The sequence below is a fragment of the Ostrea edulis genome, chromosome 5 (assembly GCF_947568905.1).
Source record: "Ostrea edulis chromosome 5, xbOstEdul1.1, whole genome shotgun sequence".
Taxonomy (NCBI): Eukaryota; Metazoa; Mollusca; class Bivalvia; order Ostreida; family Ostreidae; genus Ostrea; species Ostrea edulis.
Genome location: NC_079168.1, coordinates 20876606 through 20896358, shown reverse-complemented (window position 1 = coordinate 20896358; position 19753 = coordinate 20876606). Strand labels below are relative to the sequence as shown.

The 19753-nt window shown below is 33.9% G+C and overlaps 2 protein-coding genes and 1 long non-coding RNA gene across 4 annotated transcripts in view; 2 read left to right on the top strand and 1 right to left on the bottom strand.

The window, feature by feature from the left end:
• Nucleotides 1-19231, bottom strand: part of LOC125649101 (tubulin-specific chaperone E-like) — a 27364-nt gene extending 8133 nt beyond the window's left edge. Inside the window, exons 1-4 of one of the 2 annotated variants that reach the window (XM_048876327.2) lie at nucleotides 19019-19231; nucleotides 4955-5039; nucleotides 4181-4381; nucleotides 1547-1738 (exon numbers count right to left, since the gene is read on the bottom strand). In XM_048876327.2, coding sequence (XP_048732284.2) covers nucleotides 1547-1738; nucleotides 4181-4381; nucleotides 4955-5039; nucleotides 19019-19127 — 587 coding nt within the window. In that variant the 5' untranslated portion in view covers nucleotides 19128-19231. Of the gene's footprint in view, nucleotides 1-1546; nucleotides 1739-4180; nucleotides 4382-4954; nucleotides 5040-5560; nucleotides 6902-19018 lie in introns of those variants that run through there. The other variant, XM_056166957.1, reaches the window with a different exon arrangement.
• LOC130055182 (uncharacterized) lies at nucleotides 15405-16983 on the top strand. Its single transcript, XR_008803466.1, has 2 exons — nucleotides 15405-15659; nucleotides 16129-16983. It is a non-coding gene; the product is annotated as an uncharacterized LOC130055182 (long non-coding RNA).
• LOC125649098 (apoptosis-resistant E3 ubiquitin protein ligase 1-like) overlaps nucleotides 19196-19753 on the top strand; it is a 41075-nt gene continuing 40517 nt past the window's right edge. Inside the window, exon 1 of the mRNA XM_056166956.1 lies at nucleotides 19196-19753. Within this exon, the coding sequence (XP_056022931.1) occupies nucleotides 19456-19753 (298 nt within the window). The 5' untranslated portion in view covers nucleotides 19196-19455.

Genomic DNA, 19753 nt, shown 5'->3' with positions numbered 1-19753 from the left:
ACACATGTCTCCCATAACATTTCTGATTTAAAACATAGTAGAAATTGTGTTCACAAACACCCTCATATATCAAAAGGACAACGTTCACACCTTAGAATAGGTTATCCAATAAAATTATTTTATCTAAACAACTAATGTGTTTTGCAAATTTATTACAATGTACTGAAATCTTTCTCAAGTTTCATTTCAATCCAATTTATACTGTAACATAAAGACTATATTCATTTTATAGTGCAGAAACCCCAAAAATTGATTTTATCTACCAAACAAGAGGCCCATGGGCCACATCGCTCACCTGAGTCACCTTGGCCCATATCTGAAGACTTTCCATATATATTTGCACTTGACTTGAACAAACTTGAATCTACACTATGTCAGAAAGTTTTCACGTAAAAATCAGCTTTTCTGGCTCAGTGGTTCTTGAGAAAAAGATTTTAACTATATATTTGTATGTAAAAATTTGATCCTCCTTGTGGCCCCGGGCATCCAACCCCCGGAGCCCATGATTTGAACAAACTTGAATCTGCATTATGTCAGGAAGCTTTCATGTAAATCTCAGCTTTTCTGGCTTAGTGGTTCTTGAGAAGAAGATTTTTAAAGTTTTTCCCTATATATTTGTGTGTAAAACTTTGATCCCCCCTTGGGGCCCCATCCTATCCCCGGGGGCCATGATTTGAACAAATTTGAATCTGCACTACGGCATAAAGTTTTCATGTAAAAATCAGCTTTTCTGACTCAGTGGTTCTTGAGAAGAAGATTTTTAAAGATTTTTTCTATATATTTGTATGTAAAAGCATTATGTCAGGAAGCTTTCATGTAAATCTCAGCTTTTCTGGCTTAGTGGTTCTTGAGAAGAAGATTTTTAAAGTTTTTCCCTATATATTTGTGTGTAAAACTTTGATCCCCCCTTGGGGCCCCATCCTATCCCCAGGGGCCATGATTTGAACAAACTTGAATCTGCAATATGTCAGGAAGTTTTCAGGTAAATTTCAGCTCTTCTGGCCCAATGGTTCTTGAGAAGAAGATTTTTAAATGACCCCACCCTATTTTTGCATTTTTGTGATTATCTCCCCTTTAAAAGGGACATGGCCCTTCATTTGAACAAACTTGAAAGCCTTTCACCCAAGGATGCTTTTGGCCATGTTTGGTTGAAATTGGCCCAGTGGTTCTGGAGAAGAAGTCGAAAATGTGAAAAGTTTAACAGACAGACAGACAGACGACGGACAAAAAGCGATCAGAAAAGCTCACTTGAACCTTCGGTTCAGGTGAGCTAAAAAAGAAAAAAAAAGAAGACTTTTTGCAAAACTACTTTTGGTATATGTACTATAGGAGAAACTGTGTTCACAAACTTTGTGATTGACAGACAGACATTCAGACAGAATAAAAACAATATGTCTCTCCTGGAGGGGTGAGACATAATGACAATTTGTTGATTAACAGTAAGAAAATATAATTATTCACATTTAATTCATTTATAGTATAGCAATTCATTACAACTGGAGCGAAATGATCATATCGAAAAAGATAAATATTTCAACAGTCTTACCTTGCATTTAAATCTGTGAGGTTTGGTAAACATTTACAGATATCTGCCAATATTTGCCATGTTGGTATTAGATTAAGAGAGAGGTCCAGCTCCTGTATATTGGGTGTACATTTTCTCAGTTTTTCTGAGCTATCACCTGCACCATACACCAAACTTCCTCTCAGAACTGCTTCTTGCAGAGCATCCAGTTTGCTAAAGAATTTAATGGTTATAATAAAAATAGTTCTTGGTCTTTTGTAGACAAATTTACATTATTATGCAATGCAAGAGGACTGGGCTACATTTCTCACAGGAACAGTGCTATTCCCATATGACACATTTTACACCAATCATCATTATGGCCCCAACCCGGACCAAGTGGCCCCAGGGATCATAGTTTGAACTGCATCTTGAAGTTACAATTAAGGAATAAATGTCTAGGTTGGTTTTACTATGGGGATATATAAATACTGTATCATCAGTGAAGCGAATCATGGGGATATATAAATATTGTATCATCAGTGAAGCGAATCATGGGGATATATATAAATACTGTATCATCAGTGAAGCAAATCATGGGAATATATAAAATTGTATCATCAGTGAAGCAAATCATGGGGATATAAAAATACTGTATCATCAGTGAAGCGAATCATGGGGATAAATATTGTATCATCAGTGAAGCGAATCATGGGGATATATAAATATTGTATCCTCAGTGAAGCGAATCATGGGGATATATAAATACTATATCATCAGTGAAGCGAATCATGGGGATATATAAATATTGTATCATCAGTGAAGCGAATCATGGGGATATATAAATATTGTATCATCAGTGAAGCGAATCATGGGGATATATGAATATTGTATCATACAAAGAATCATACAGAAATGTCCTCTCTGTTTCCCCTGTTTATAAATCTCCCATAATACAAAAAATTTAGACATTCATTCCTTAAAGAACAAGGTATGATTGCATGTGTACATAAAAGGCCCAAAAAAATTTCTCTGATTTAAATGTGTCTTGAATCAAGCTTGATCTGTGTTTTGAATAAGTTAAATGCATGCGAAGTATACTATCTCAACTTAAATAAAAGTTATTTCTTATTTAATAGCATTATTACGTCATGTTTTTCCCGCCTTTTTTCAAAAAGAGCTTGATAACTGTTAAATTTCATCCAGATTATTGCTTCTAGGAAAAGGAGTGCCCATCCGTCGAGCAAAATGAAATTAAAATATATTGTGTATTAAGAGAAAATGAAAAATGTGTTTGAATATAAATTTGCTCGACGCATGGGCTGTATGTTTTCTGAAAGGAAAACACCCTGAATTTATGAAAATTTTCATTGATTTTTGCATTTTTGGCAATTTTATGCCGACATCACGATCCTGTCATACAACACAAAGCAATTTTGGATCAATTAAATGTAGTTTGAATTTGCTTATTTATTCCTTATTTGAATGCCAGATTTTAAGACTCCTACTGAAATCATCTATTTTCTGGGCCAAATGACTGTAGAAACTGTCCCTACTTCTTTATACTGTGTACATTATGAAATAATCCAAATAAGTCTTCAACCAAAGCTTGGCTCTTTGTGATTCTCACACATTTCATATATGAGCACATATAAAGAGAAGGATTTTCAAAGAAAATATATAAGCGATTTTAAGATTAAAAGGTGAATGTATGGAATATTATTATGTCACCATATGCAGAGAAATATTTGCCGCTTAAAATTTGCCCATACACATTGGAACCATTTTGAACAAACTTGAACCTTTAATAGGCTTTATAATCATGATTATAACGTCTCCATATGAGTGAAAGATTCTTGAGAGGGACATTAAACAATAATCAATCAATCAATCAAATAAGGAAACTTCCAAACAAGTTTGAGAAAATGGTTTCTTGAATCAACCCACCCTATTATGACTATTTCTTGAATATTGTACCTTGCAGTGAGTGAGCTTGGTTCTTTGTTTGAACAAACTTGAATCCCCACCATTCAAGGATCAGTTGCATACAAGTGTAAAGTATGGCTGAAATTGGCCTGGTAGGTTTTGAGTTGAAAATGTGAAAAATTTACCAACAAATCATTCAAAACCTCTGACCAGGTAAGCTAATAAAACCATACCAATTGTACTTATGCATATGATATACATATGATGTTTGTTATTTGATAGACCCATAAAAGCATCGAATAGTGTGTTTAGTTACTACACCAATCAGTAAACAAGTATTGAGGCAGATATTATCCAGCTTTTAGATGTTACTACCCATTTCATATTTATTTAAAGGGGAATTTTTGAGAAGCAGTCATGAGCTTTCAGAGGAGGAAGGTGGGATGGGAGGCATTTTCAGATTATAATATCTCAAAACAGATTTACAAATTGATTGATTACTGATTATTATCAATATTGTAAGAATTTGATAATTACAGAAAATGACTTAGTATACAATATATATAAAAAAGATCTTTATTAAAATTCTCATACAATTTTGTGTAGTTTCTAGCATTGAAGTAAAACTTTAACCTGTGAAAGGGTAGACAAAGGGTGCCTTTCACCAGTAGTGTAGTAAAAAGAGCCTCGACAGGTTCCTGAGAGGTATATATGTATGTTTACTGTACCTTTGACATGTCTCTTACTAACCTCTGTCTTTCATTGACGGACTTAGCTCCCACCATTTCTACGACTGTTTTCTTCTTATTATTCCCCATAACAAAGAGCTCCTCTGTTATGACCCCTGCATTAGGGTCTTCCAATTTACCATAACGATCCACAATAGCATCAAAACAATTTATGCCGAGATCCAACTTCTTCCCTCTCACAAATGATCCTGATGTTGAGTACCTAAAACACATACATAAAAGATAGATGGATAAAATGTACAGGTTTCTATTCTCATTGTGGCACTTAAACACTGGTTAAATAGAAAATAAAGTGTGTGCAACAACTATCAAAATTTGTCCTAAAAATCTAGATTCAGTAGATTTGAGTTATTCCACCATTATTCCATTGTAGATTCAGTCTTCAGAAGATTTGAGCAAATCCACATCATAAAATAAAGCTGTACACACAACAAATAAAATTGATAAGTATTTTGGATGAACATCAATTTAAAAATGCAAAAAGAAACTTTGAGGGAAGCCTTTAAAACTTATCTGAATATTGTGCACTAGCTGCCACAAATACAAAAATCCATAATATTCATGACACTATTTTGCATACTCACTGGACTTTAACAGGCAATACATTATAGTATATTAACTGATACTTGTTTAAACAACTATACCCAAAGCAAAGCAGATCAATCAATAACTTTTGTAAAGCAACAACCTTTAATTTTCAAAGCACAAGAATGACACCAATCCAACTGGCTTCTTTTAAATGATTGACAGCAACTTAATCACTCCTGAGCCATACCTTGTATTAAAATATTTATGTCCATTGTGACTTCCATTATGTTTCCCCCGGTCAGCTTCATCCCAATCAACCCCCATCCAGGTTCCTGTAATCAAACAATATAAGTAAATGTCATTGTGTAACAGACCAATAATTGATCATAAACAGATATTCAACTTATGATAAAATTAAATAGATGTCAAAGTGAATAAAAAGAGTAACCTGATGCTGTATGAGATCTAGTACTAGAAAGCCATTTTTTTTAACTCTCATATAATCAAACTAAGGAGGATAGAAAGGTTTTATACACATTATGACATTGATAAATGAATACTAAATATGTTTCCTTTGACAAGTTTAGTTTTTATATAGCTAGTCACTCTTCCAGGGTCAAAAGATTATGTTGGTAAATCATACAATAATCTTTTGAGACATTTACAAAATAATTTAACATTAAATATGCTAATAATGTATTGTTGATTTTCTGCTGTTATTCCATAGTATGTTAGTAGAAGGTGAAGCTTTCTCAAGACCTGAAAGGCCGTGAGAGCGGCAATCTTCCTATAGGTAACACATGATATACATAGAAATCTGATCAGTGCTGATGAAAAATTAAACCATACCTACCAAACTTTTAAAAAATTTGGTCAAAGTGGTGTAGATTCAATATAAGCACGAGGACATGTATGTATTTCTTCATTTTGAATCTTTTGTATCCAAGTTCACATCGATCCGAGATTTTACATAAAATTTGCAAAAAGCATGTAAACCAGATTTCTTAATCTCAATTAACACTATTGTACCATGTCTCCTATGTTGTAAATTTGCTAAACACAGACTCTGAATATGACATCACAATACACTGTTTACATCAATTGCATTATATTTCCCGTGTTCTATGAATAGGTGGATCAAGTGTCCAAAGTTGGATGCTTTCATAGAGATCTGTCCTAACACGTTAGGTGCTAACTTCGGGATATTTTTTGTATTGTTATGAATCTATACTAATGCCAATACTTCTTGCTTTGCCCTCAAACATGGTCACGTCATAAGACATATTTAATAGCAAGTTGGGAACACTTCCCTTACAGTGAGATCTTCTTGCTAATATGTGATTTATAATCCCTCTTTAGCAAGAAAATAAACATTAACAGATATTTTGATTGAAAATAATGGCAAATTCTGTGCAGTGCTGAAAAAGTGTGATACATACTAAACATGATGCAAATTGTCTCTATAAAATTGACAACACAGTCAAGAAATTTCATATAAATGTTGCAGCGTAAGAGGGAAGGAGGCTGAAATCCAATGCACATCGTGAGTGTTTTTGTTTCAATTTTGCAGAAGAATCTGACATTTTAGCACATTTTCTTCTTTTCACGTGAAACAGGAAGAGGTGTTTTTCATCGGTTGTATGGGATTTATAATTATATTTACTCTCACTAGAGAGGGATAATCGCGTTTTTGCGAGAATATCTCGCTGTAGGTAAATGTTCCCAACCTGATTAGGTTTAAGAATGGAATTATTCAAACATTGCCACATTTCTTTTGGATTAGCACTTTGTTCAATCATACTTTTGAAGTAAATAGTTTTTGCCGTGTCGATTAGTCGAGGTGACTATTTCTCTGTAATCTGTATAATTTTTGTGGAAACGAGGGGGGATAGGAAATACCGAATATAAATAACCCCCTCGTTTCCACAGAAATTATAATCTGTAGAGCTCCGGTACCTCTAATTACTGAAATGCCCCCAGAAATTACCGAAATGCCCCATAAAACTACCGAAATGCCCCTTCCAACGCATAAATTAGAGCATATTTAGTTTAAATATGTTCAAATTTGATAAGAAAATGCCAAATTGTGGTTGTAAATATAGAAAATTGTGTTCAATTCTCGCATTAGCGATATTTCAAAGAACGATAACTCTAGCAAAATCTTGCAACCTCTGCTTCACCGAAGTTTTTCTCCACCGAAGTTTTTCTCCCTATTATTCTCGTATTCCCCATAAATAGTTTTCAAAAATTTTATCCGAGTTAATAACCTCAAATACGTAAAATGTCTTGTTTCCTCTATTCATTGTTTCTTCTAACAATGAATGAAAAAGCAAAAATATTCGTATTATTTTTATTTCATTTAATGTTTTCAATATATACATGTAACATAAATGAACTATGAAAACAACATAAGAAAAGAATATTAAGGCAAATTTCGGTAAGGCAAACAGTCATTTGCTACAGTAACTAGCGATTATTGAATGGCATAAAAATTGAGAGAGAGAAAAATTAAAAAGCAAACAATTATTTCCTTCAGTAACTAGTGACTATTGAATGGCATAAAGAATGCAGAAAAAAAAAATCCCCAGCAATTAGTGACTATTGAATTATTGAATAGCATATAAAATTTAAATTTAAAAAAAAAAAAAAAAAAAGCTGTAATACATGTAGTTACTATTATTCAGTTATTTGAAATACAAAGCTTCAATTGAATAATGTAAGAAAAGGGGCAAAGAAAAATACACATGTACCCCTGAAGCTTTAATAGTTGAATAGCTATAGTAGTGACTTTGGAGAGAATGATATTCTGTACAGTATAACACAAACTATTTTATTAAATATAATATTGATTAAACTTTACGTTTTCCCTTACTTCCAGTTCTTCATTCCAGGGTGGGGTGGAGAGGTGCTCCCTTGTATACATGAATTCATTTCACAACTTCTACTTAACTTCGAAATTGCATTCTTACTATTCACTGTTACTTTTTAAGAAGTGGTCCAGGGGAGTCACCAAATATATCTTTACTACAAAAATATACTTTGTTAAGAAAGACAGCCCTGTATGATACATCACTTTGTGTAATACATGGATAAATAAACATTATTTTCTGTCATATACGTACATTCGTGACTTGTTAATTTTGTATACATGCACATGATTGAAATATTTTTCAAACAGTAAATGTTTACGTTTTGTAGAACGGTTGATTCATCAGGACATGGATTTCAAGGTTTTATTTCATTTCCACAATCATTCAGTACTACCATAAGGGGGATCAAACTTCGCATGTTAAAATTATGGAAAAACTACATTGTCAAAATAAAGTGGGGCCAAGTTCTCCTGTTGCTACATTCCTGTAATAATTTTTTGTGGAATCTAATGTGGTAATATACTGGAATACGTGTTCTATGTCGTGGTCCGATTGAAAGATTGGTCAATATTTACATCATCAAAACGTGGAATAGGTGTTCAAGTAGTAGAGCAGGATTTTCACGCATGCACACGGAGACCTTTACACTCTGCCCATCCTCCCCGCCGTTGACGTAACATTTATTGGCGTGTGCAAAACACATTGCATATCTAAATCATGCGCGGATCTAAAGTGGGGTCTTCGGGTACCTGTACATCACTAAGTTAATATATCTGTGCGCTAAGTAATGAGGACAAAACCAGATCACAATATTACCGGCACAATCATGTTATTCGATCCGCGGACTTTACGATAGCATTTATTCCGTAAATGTGACGGAATGGGTTTTGCTTTTAAAAACGGAATAAATAGTAAAAGATATAAAAGTATTAGTAACTATTTAGTCCGTGTGCCGACGATCAATAATTTTATGTCTTTATACATAAACCATGATAACAATATTGTTAAGTACGCGGATGGAATAACATGATTATGCCATGTGTGGTTATAGCTTCCCTCGTGCGTAATCGAATTGACAATTTAACGGTAGCTTGTTATTTTAGAGCGCACGTGCCACACACGTGTCTACTGTTGGGTATTCTCACTAAAACCACACCCGAAATCTTACCAATGAAAATTTCATTGCACCATGAGTTTCATAAGTACGTGCATATGTATTGTACTAATTTTTTGTTGTTGTTGATTATTTTATGCCATTCAATAGTGGCTATTTGCTGGGGTGTTTTTTTTTTGGTGTTTTTTTTTTAGCATTCCTTATGCTAGTTACTGAAGGAAATAATTGTTTGCTTTCTTAATGTTTTTTTTTTCTCTCAGAACTTTATGTTATATGCAGGCTTTCAAGTGACATTTTGCAAAAAATAAGGGTCATTTTTAGGGCAAAATTATCAAAAAATAAGGGCCTTTTTAAGGATTTTTAAGGGCTTTTTAGACAAAAATAAGGGTTAAATTTAGAAATCAACAGGAAAAAAAAAAATGTTTTACTCACCATTTGTAAGAGCAATAATACAAAAATTAATTACCCACTCAGAAGATCATATCAGTGGTCATCAACAGCCATATTCGGCATTCAGCACAAACCATGATATAATTCAGGTGGACTCCCATGGCTCATAATCAATGCTAAATATAGCTGATAACCATCAAGATGTCTTCTGAGATGTACATTTAATCAACATATTCATTTTTTGAAAGTATACTAAGACTAAATTTAATAAATTCCAAGACATACTTTATGTAAAATTTATTTAAACTTTCAAAATTTGAAAATGTAGGAATTTCAACAAAAAATTAGGGATTTTTTAGGATTCTAAAGCTCAAATAAGGAAAATAAGGGCTGCTGTAGAAAAATAAGGAAATAAGGACCCGCTTGAAAGCCTGTATATATTGAAAACATTAAATGAAATAAAAATAATTCGAATATTTATGCTTTTTCATTCATTGTTAGAAGAAACAATGAATAGAGGAAACAAGACATTTTATGTATTTGATATTATTAACTCGGATAACATTTTTGACAACTATTTATCTCTTAAGGTTGATCGATCCTCATGTGATGTCATAGGTTTTTGCAAAATCTTTATTTAACTAAATTTTGCGCATGATTTTAATATATCTTTCAAAGGAATTTTATTCACTGAATAAAATAAAAAAAATGGTAAACTTTTGATACTGAAAAAGTTTTTATTTTCCATAGATAATCAATTATTTATAATTTTAAAAATGTTGTCAAGGGCAATAACTCCTATGCCGGAATTTTCCTCTACTGTATGTCTATGACAATGATTTCCCTAATATCCACAATTAATTTTTATATATCTATCAATTATCATATTTCTTAAACAGTTGACATTTAAAATTTGTCATTTCAACAAGTTTTTAAGCGCTAAGCGTAGCTTAAGTGCTTATTGCCGCCAGTTGGATTTTGCTTTCGTCATCATGTTTCCGGTTTATCGCCACCTATAGGCGAATTTATGCATCGCTGTAGTCAACAAGTCGTGTTTAAAGTAGTCGTAATTTTACAACCGATCTAGCACATTTCATATCTGCAGTTGCATTTTTTTTCTTCGGAAATACAGTTCGTTGAACAGTGAATAAAATATGTATAAAAATGGTGATATTTTTGTTCTCATTCTTGGGAAAAGTGAGACACAGATGCAGGTCATTCTTCAGTTAAAATTCCCATTTGAATCTGCGTCTGTAATAATTAAAGTGATTCAAAATGTAAAATTGAATAAGAATATGTATATGAAACCGTTTTAGCTAGGGTGCCTTTGCATTGTTACCTTCGCATGGCGCTTAGAGGACAGGAAAATCAATTTGCATGGTGCAATCTATAATTAGAAGCCACGTCATTAAGCTATACACGAGTCGGGAGGGTTTTCCACTTGTGTTTTGGCTGCTGTTCCGACTCAGTAAATTTTTTGTCCGACGCAGCAAAAATGTGTGTAACACAGTAAAAAAAATAACTGATCCGCGTCCATTGTGAACGAGAAAGAATTTGTGCACTATTATGCTTTGACAGCGAAGGACAGAGATCGGTGTCTCAGAAGGATGATATTGCGTAACTGCTTACACCTTCCCCGATCAAATATGTAAGTCGGTCATGCAAAAATTTAGAGGATGCAATGGTGTAACTTAAGCTTACTTTATTATTTCTAAACGACCAAGATATTCTTCAGAATCATCGTCAACACTATCAAATTTGATTTCGTGATTTAGTTTCAAAAATGAGACTAAAAATAATAGTCTTGGGGCAAGGAAAAGATAAAAGGTACAATATTATATTATGGAAGACAATACCCCGGTTTCAAGTATTCAAAACACCGCGTGGAATTTTACGAGGGCTGTATACTGAAATACATATGTATAGAACAAAAGTTAGATAAACATTGCCATTGTGTCAAGCATGAATGTGAAATGGTTTGCGGTCCACAGCACGCTACATACAACGAAAAGTAATCGTGTTTTCAATTTCTTTGTACTTCAAACAAACAGTTGACAATGACATGCATATGCTACATGTATTTCCGAACGTACAAATGATGAAGAAGGGGGAGGGGCATGGAAGTACTGTCGTTGTTCCCTGTCCCCACATTTTGTTTTCGCTGAACGATCTTTTCATATAAAAAAGATGCATTTAGTTTTTTGGTGAGATGCCTCTTCATTATTTCTAACAGCGGTTTGAACATTACCGTTTGAAAATTACTTTTGTAACTTTTCAGTGCCTTGTTTGGGATTCTCATTTAGCTACATTTACATGTTGTAAATCTTGCATATTTATTGCGAGTTACTTCTGTTACGTTTTTTTTTTTTTCAATTTGGAACTCCTACACAAGCTTCGAATCGTATGTTTTTTTTGCTAAGGTTGTTAGCATTTTCATATAAAGAACTGTTTTATAAAATTAAAACAATAGCAATGTGTATTATGTATCATTCAGACAAACGGATGAGTCTCCTTTGCAATATGAATATGAGCTTTTACACAAGAAGTGTAATATACACAAGTTGATGAGTACAGCGTTTAGTGTACCTATGTACAAACTCTTGTTTTTTTTTTTTTTTTTTTAGATTTACGCATAAAAAACAATCACTACAATTGCTAAATGTAAATCCATGCTTATATGTTAATCTAATTCATCATCATATTTGAATTAGTATATCCTCTTGCACTAACTTTCATGTTAAAAATGAGCTATCTCCACTCTTGTTGATGACGCAGTATTCAGTTTCAAAGTAATATTACACATGTATGATGAACATCTTTTCTTAATAACTTCCTAAATTTTGTTTTCAGTTATACGTGAATTTATCGGACTTATTTGGATTCAGATTCTCTCCAACCTGATTTTGAATTGAAAAAAACTTCATTATTGATTACAAAAAATAATTCCACTTTCATGGTTCGATTGCTATTTACAGATAATTATGCACTGGATTCTGTAGTACAAGTCATACAGATGCATGTTTATGTGTGTATTTAAATGATTTCTGGTAAGGTAATGAAATGGATGTAAAGCGTTTCATAATCCTGCATTATTGGTGTGTTTTGAAATGTGGCATTTGTTAGTGTATGTGGTTATGTGTAATTTTCTTTTTTGTCCAGTTTGTTTGTTCCTTTCTATTATAAGTGACTTACATATCCCCTACATAACCCTAACCCTAACCCTGCTTTTTTGAAACTGAGATTGACAAGGAATTAGAGGGACGGTATTGGCAGTGGGACATTTCAGGACTTTTAAGGATAATTTCCCCATTGAAAATACAGCAGGATATCCCAGGAAGTCCCAAGACAAAATCCCAGGATTTATCAGGATTGTCCTGAAAAGTCCTGCTTTTTTGAAACTGAGATTGACAAGGAATTAGAGGGACGGTATTGGCAGTGGGACATTTCAGGATAATTTGAACACTTAAATTTGCCTTTTATAGTCCTGCAAAGTCTCACTTAATCCTGCAATCTGAAAGGGGAAAAAGTGGGATTATTCTGGACATGTCTTGGAAAGTCTCAGTAGACAGGACTGGGATTTTGCAGGATTTTATTGGATCTCCCTAAAAATCCTGCTTTTTGAGTTGATGCAGGACTCCTGGAAAGTCCCAATTTATCCTACTAACCTGTTTTGGTCTTTAACCCTACTGTGGAATAAAACTCGAGATCCAGGATATGTGATATCTTTTCTGTAAAAGTGGCAATTAAGAATGAAATTACGAATCAAAATGATAATCTGATAATAAAATTTATTTAACATACATATACATAAATTTCAGCAATACTTATATGAACTTCCAAAGCAAGTACTTTGAAAAGTTCATTTAAATTATGGCTGGGGTGAGCTAAAAAGCACTATTTCTTACGTAAACAAATAATTAAACAAGAGGTCCATGGGCCACATCGCTCACCTTAGTCATCTTGGTCCATATTTAAAGATTTCCCATATACTTGTATGTAAAACTTTTGTCCCTATAATGTGGCCAAAACCTATCCTTGGGGGCCACGATTCAGAGTTGTCACTAGAAAATATTGAAGACGAGTCCCGGTATCATGGTTTGTAAGCAGCTTGAGTCCCATGAAAATTTGACGAGTCCCATGAAAGTTGAATTAAAGAGTCATTTAGATTTTTCCTACACCTTTATTTATACCGAGTGAACACAAGCTAATGTCGTACCTCTGTTCACTTTCATCTTCAACAAATGACAAAAATCAGTTAATTTTCGTCTAGCCCATGCATAACAGTGCAGTGATCACTTTGTACACATGAAATTAAAAGTAATCATTCACGACTCGGTCTCATACAACTAATTGCCCATTGCAAACAGAATTACTTCCCCGAATCCTCTATCATCGTTACAACCCTATTCAGTATTAAACAAAATTTTAATTAAATAATTATTGTGATAAAATAGATGCGTACTAATTTTGTTTGTAAAATGATGTAAAATCTACCAAAGTTTACAAACTACGCTACTTTCAATTCCAATAAAAATGGCTACCGGAAGACAAACATTTATAATTAAATATAGATCCTGATTTGTAAAAAAAAGAAAAAGAAACATATATAAATAACTGCCTGTGAGTGGCAAAATGTTTTTTTACTTTGTATCTAAATTTCAATATTATATTCTAATTTGCACCTAATTGACTGCACTAAACGCACAAGTCGGATTGGGACACTGTGAACTCGGTGGTATCATCTCGGTTCACATTAGAGCGTAACGTTTTACCTAGATTTTTTCCTATGAGTTTTAATTAATACACAAATCAGGGCTTCTAAGTAAAATTATGATTTTTACTCAGAGTCCGAGACACGTCTGCGGGACTCGCCATATCAGACAAACCCCAATGAAATTTCTGTGATCCTATTCTTGCGTTAGTGACAACCCTGTGAATTTTACAAACTTGAGTCTACACTATGTCGGGAAGCTTTCATGTAAATCTCAGCTTTTCTGGCCAAGTGTTTCTTGAGAAGACAATTTTCATAAAGATTTTCCCTGTATATTTGTAAGTAAAACTTTGATCCCCTATTGAGACCCAATCCCCCCCCCCCCCCCCCCCCCCCCCGGGTCATTGGTTTTAACAAACTTGAATCTGTACTATGTCAGGAGGCTTTTATGTAAATTTCAGCTTCTCTGTCCCAGTGGTTCTTGAGAAGATTTTTGAATGACCCCACCGTATTTTTGCGATTATCTCCCCTTTTAAGGGGCATGGCCCTTCATTTGAACAAACTTGAAAGCCTTTCACCCAAGGGTGCTTTGTGTCACTTAGTTTGGTTGAAATTGACCCAGTGGTTCTGGAGAAGATGAAAATGTGAAAAGTTTTCGCCGACGACAGACAACGAACAAATTTTGATCAGAAAAGCTCACTTGAACCTTTGGCCCAGGTGAGCTAAAAAAAAATTTTTTAACAGGTATTATCAAATTGTCCCTCAAGTTGAATTTTGTTTATCTTGATGTCACTGGTAACCTGGTTCAAAGATCTATTTCTTCGACTCGTGGGTGGGGGAAGGTGGCTCCAGACCTAAACAACTTGAGACGGTCTCTCATCTTGTTTCTAACTTCTTTGAGGGCCATCTCTGGATTTTTCTCTGGTACAGAGGCTTAAAAGATAGCATAATGAATTATTTGAGAGGTTGCATAACAGGTTTTGTAAATGAACATCATGCAAAATTTAAAATATCTATGTCTTGAACTTGTATATATGCACCTTCTGCATCGTCTTCCCTTTTATCTAAGCCATCTTTGGTCTCACGGGCGTTTTCCTGTCACACTGCATGATGTCGGTTCATCCACTGAAAACAGTGCCTTATTAAAAGTCACTTGATGATATTCTAAATTCATAACTATCTCTTCAAGTCCATGCTACAATGAAAGAGAACAAGTACTAGATAAAAATATTGGAAACAGGATGATAATTTGTTAAGGTGTGACAATTCCACTAGACTACCAAAAAAAATTTTGAAAAAAGACGAATTATTACAAACCAAAAGTAAAAATACTAACCAGCAACGCCGTGTATTTTGAACAACTAGGCCTATCCCCCAGTTTCTGAGTGTAAGGTGAATCCTATATTCCTATCTGGAATCCATTCCATGCTTGATTGCATACTGATTCTGTTGAATGTTCTCCATCCTTGCGAATATTTCCCTGACTTCGCGCCCAGAAAGGAACATTGAAAAAAAAGCGCTTTGATCACTTGCGTGAACGTCACGTCGTACACTGACTGACTCGTCCCCAGGTCAACACGTAACCAAAAGACGATCAGTAAAAAGTTATACAATCGACCAGTGGAAACCCAGTGTATAAGACTTCATATATATACATATGATATATTTTATACATGATATATCTTATATCGAATTAGAACGGGGAGAAGAAAAAAACACGACAAGCTTCGTACATTGTACAAGTTGACCGAAACGACATCACCGGAAGTTACAACTTTCAAAGAAGTCATTTATGATTTAAAGATTTGTGAATGGAAATCAATAACATCGGAATGAAAAAGGACTACGGGGTAACGGATGACACTCTGTAAGTACCATATGCTTATTTTGTTTACGTTTGTAAATGATTACATGCATTGGAAAAATACACGCTTGATCGCTGGACCACTCGAAATTCCTCGATACAATCATTCTATTTACAGCTTAACATATCAAAACAAGCTACTCTTTTTTTTAACGTAAACCATTGACTGGTTCGATCTAGATGGAAAGGGTATAATCACCAGAACATTGTATCATTGATATCCATCATTATGATTCTGTTTCGATCAGTTGACCTTGTTCTGTAATTATTACTGCTTCGTAAAATAACTACGGACAGTACGGTTACAAAATTTAGCATGGCAAGCTGATTGTATCCATCAGTGATAATTTATTGCTATTTGCACCTCAAAACATTGATGTGTCAAAGAAACTTTTCTAAATATAAAATTTTTAATCAGTGTCTTGAAAATTAAGTTTCTTCATTAATAATTTGTAATTAATTATTATTGCAGGAGATTGAGAACCCAAAAGGTACATGCTGTGCAAGAAAGATGTAAACATGCGAATTCCTAAATGTACTAAATATTAAAACATCAACTGCAATCTTCAGTGGTGACATCCAAAAGTTGATATGCCATTGGTACTTCAAGTGATACGACCGTGACATTGGAAAATCCTTTTAACTTATCATCACTTGAGCCTGAATTGCAATCCTTTTGATACAGACATTTTTTTAAGTTCAGTTTTGAACATTAATGCTGCTGTGTCATCTCTGGAAATGGAAAAGCCTACCACAGAATCTGATGAATTTTTTAACATTCTTTCACAAAAAGGGATCTTCTTTATTTTGAAGAAGGTAGCCCAGGAACTGGAAATCTGTTATCAAAATGATCTTAATAATACACTGGACAATATTCTAACCTTAAAAAAAACATGACAAACCCGATTGAACTCCTGTGATGAAGCATCTCAAAACTCAAATTATGGTAGTCTTTCAAGTGACATTGAGGATTTCAATAGTGCATTTGACAGTAAAGTGATTTTTATTCAAGTTCAGATTGTTGTCATTATAAATTTATAAGAAGTGTTCTCATAGCCAACATTTTTCAAGTCTACTTTTGATGAAATATAGTCTTTTCTATTACAATTTATTATGACATGATTGTTGTTGTATACATAAATGTTCTTATCCACGAATCATTCACTGTTCTTATAGGTTTTTTTTTTAGCCTGAACTATGTAGCAATGACATGTCAAGGTAATCCAGAAAATGTAAAATCTTTTCTTTGATATGACAAGGATTTAATTTTGTAACAATTAATATCTAAAAGTCCTGTAACCCTCATTAAAGTCCTTTATAATCTGACTTTACTGGTTGTAAGATTTTGAGGGTAATTGCAAGACTTCTCTCTTTGCATACTTTTAATACGAAGTCCTGGAAAGCAATGTAAAGTCCTGCATTATCTTGAATGTATCAAGTATGAGATTTTTAGGGAATTTCTGGGACGATGTTTTCGTCTTCATTTTATAATAAAGTCCTGAAAAACACAAGAATGTCCTAGAAAAACCTGCTGCTATGAGAGTGGGACATTGTAAGACATTTAGGTAATAAATATGTCCTAGAAATTCTTGCAAAGTCACTCTTGATGTAAGTGGGATATTCCAGGACAAATGCAGAAACATGAAGTCCTGTATTATCCCACTGCATTAGGACATGGGAGAAGTGGGACTTCACAAGGAAGTCCCAGGACTTCCAGGGATATCCTTCAATTAAGCAAAAAAGTGGGATTTATTTTCAGAGGGGATATGTATCAAACTATTGATTTGTTTCATTTCAGTTGTATTCTAAAAATATTTCATACACTATTTAACTGGAACACAACAGTAAGTTAGTTGCGTAATAACAATTGAACACTTTATACCGAAAACTACCATTACAACTGTTTTCACATTTTCTACCAAAAACGTTCTTTCTATAACATCACATCTGTAAGAGAAAAAAATGCATAGTCATGTAGAGCATTTAATTATCCAGGGACCGGAGCAGAGCGGATCAGAAACCCTTGCCTTAGGAAGATGGGTGGGAGCTAAACAGGGTATAAAGTGTTCATTTGTCAAATATTTGAATAACATAGCCTTAAATGCTATTGATTGATTGTATCTTGTTTAACGTTCTTCTCAATAATTTTTAATTCATATGGAGACGTCACCAAGACCGGTGAAGGGCTTCAAATTTAGGCCTATGCTCGGCGCTTACGGCCATTGAGCAGTGAGGGTTCTTTAGCGTGCCACACCTACTGTGACACGGGACATCCGTTTTAAAGGCCATCTCCGAGGACCCGTGACATTCACACCTGATGCCGAGAGTTTGGTGATGGAACTGTCACTACCTGTTTAACGAACTAGGTCTGTCGCGGCCGGGATTCGAACCGCAACCGCCCGCATACAGAGCGAAAACTTTACCTCTGGACCACCGCAGCGGTGGTAATGCTATTGATACTAAATTCTGATTATAGATATTTAATAAAAACAGGTGTCCTTTACCAAAATTGTAAATTTCATGATCCAAGGACAGGGTTTTAGTTTAGTGTGGGATCAAAATTATCATAGTGACCATTGTTTTAACAACATCATATAAAATTTATATTTCAACGTGTTGAAAAATTTCAGGGCATTGCTTCCAATCCATATTTGTTATTTTCTTACAGAAAATATACTGCTTAGTTATGCGAAAATAAAGAATAATGTATAAACCTTTTTTTTTAAATATTGTTCCTGCTCATTAACATTACATACAGAATTCATGAAGTCAGCTTAGCGCTTTTCAGTACTTTCAGTACTTTGATTATTAATTTTCATCATTCTGTTTAACAAAAATGTTATTTTTTTATGTTGATGTATACTTCTGTTTTTGTATGTCTGACATCTTTAAAAGGGTGGCAACATATACATTTTCTTTGGTTATTGATTAGATTAAACTATATTGAGTGGAAATTAACATAGTTTTTCCACTTTTAACCATTAATATTGATAAGTCACATGACGATCAACCCACCTTAATCAAAGAATTATAGTTCTCATAAAACAATGAACAAAATTAACGAAGAATAATTCAATCAAGTATTATATGGTGGAGGGAGGGGGGATACGAGAATTAAAGGGAGAAAAACTTCGGTGAAAGCTCCTCAGATTAGCATTTTGCTAGAGTTATCGTTCTTTGAAATATCGCTAATACGAGAATTGAACACAATTTTCTATATTTACAACCACAATTTGGCATTTTCTTATCAAATTTGAACATATTTAAACTAAATATGCTCTAATTTATGCGTTGGAAGGGGCATTTCGGTAGGTACCCGTAGAGCTCTTTCTCACAAATTGCAAAATATTTATTACGTTTACCTTTTGTGTCTGGCAAACTGCCCGTGAACCTTACAGTTCCATAGTGACCATCTAAAGACACTCTGTCGTTTACCTGTACCTCACTTCCATCATTTCGCAGTATATCCATTCTAAGATCTTTCTCAATTTCTCAAATTTGCATCTTTTAAATCAGTGTATATAAGATGCTTGTAAAATATTGCCGTAAAAATAGATTTAATCAAACGTTAGAAAGACTTTGTTATTGTTTTCTTTCTTCGTCATTAAAGCGTTTGATGAAATGGTCAACGAAATCGGTGATGAATTTCTTAAAAGGAAAAGACATGATAACAACTTGTGTGAGACTGAGAGGAAGGATATGATCATATATGCTTCTGTTCGACGATGGTTAATTACTTAAGCAGATACAAATGAATGACAGAGTTGACTCAACGATGTAAATTACTGATGCGAATAAGATGAATTTTTTCAAGATTCTTTTCAGTTTTAGACCTAGAAATGTTTTTACAACAGGCTGGGGAAGAAGACCCTTTGTACCTTCTGGCATGCGATACAAATATACGAAGGCATATGTATGGGTGTTGTTAGCGTGTGTTGTTTTATTTTTGATAACCCTAATAGTTTGCAAAGGTCAATCCAGCGATGTCGTAGAGAATGTCAAAGAGAGCTTGGCCACAGAAACTACCTCCTTGAACATAGAACAGTGGCTCATGAAGCAGGATCAAAATTACTTGAAGGATACCTTTGCAAAAGCAG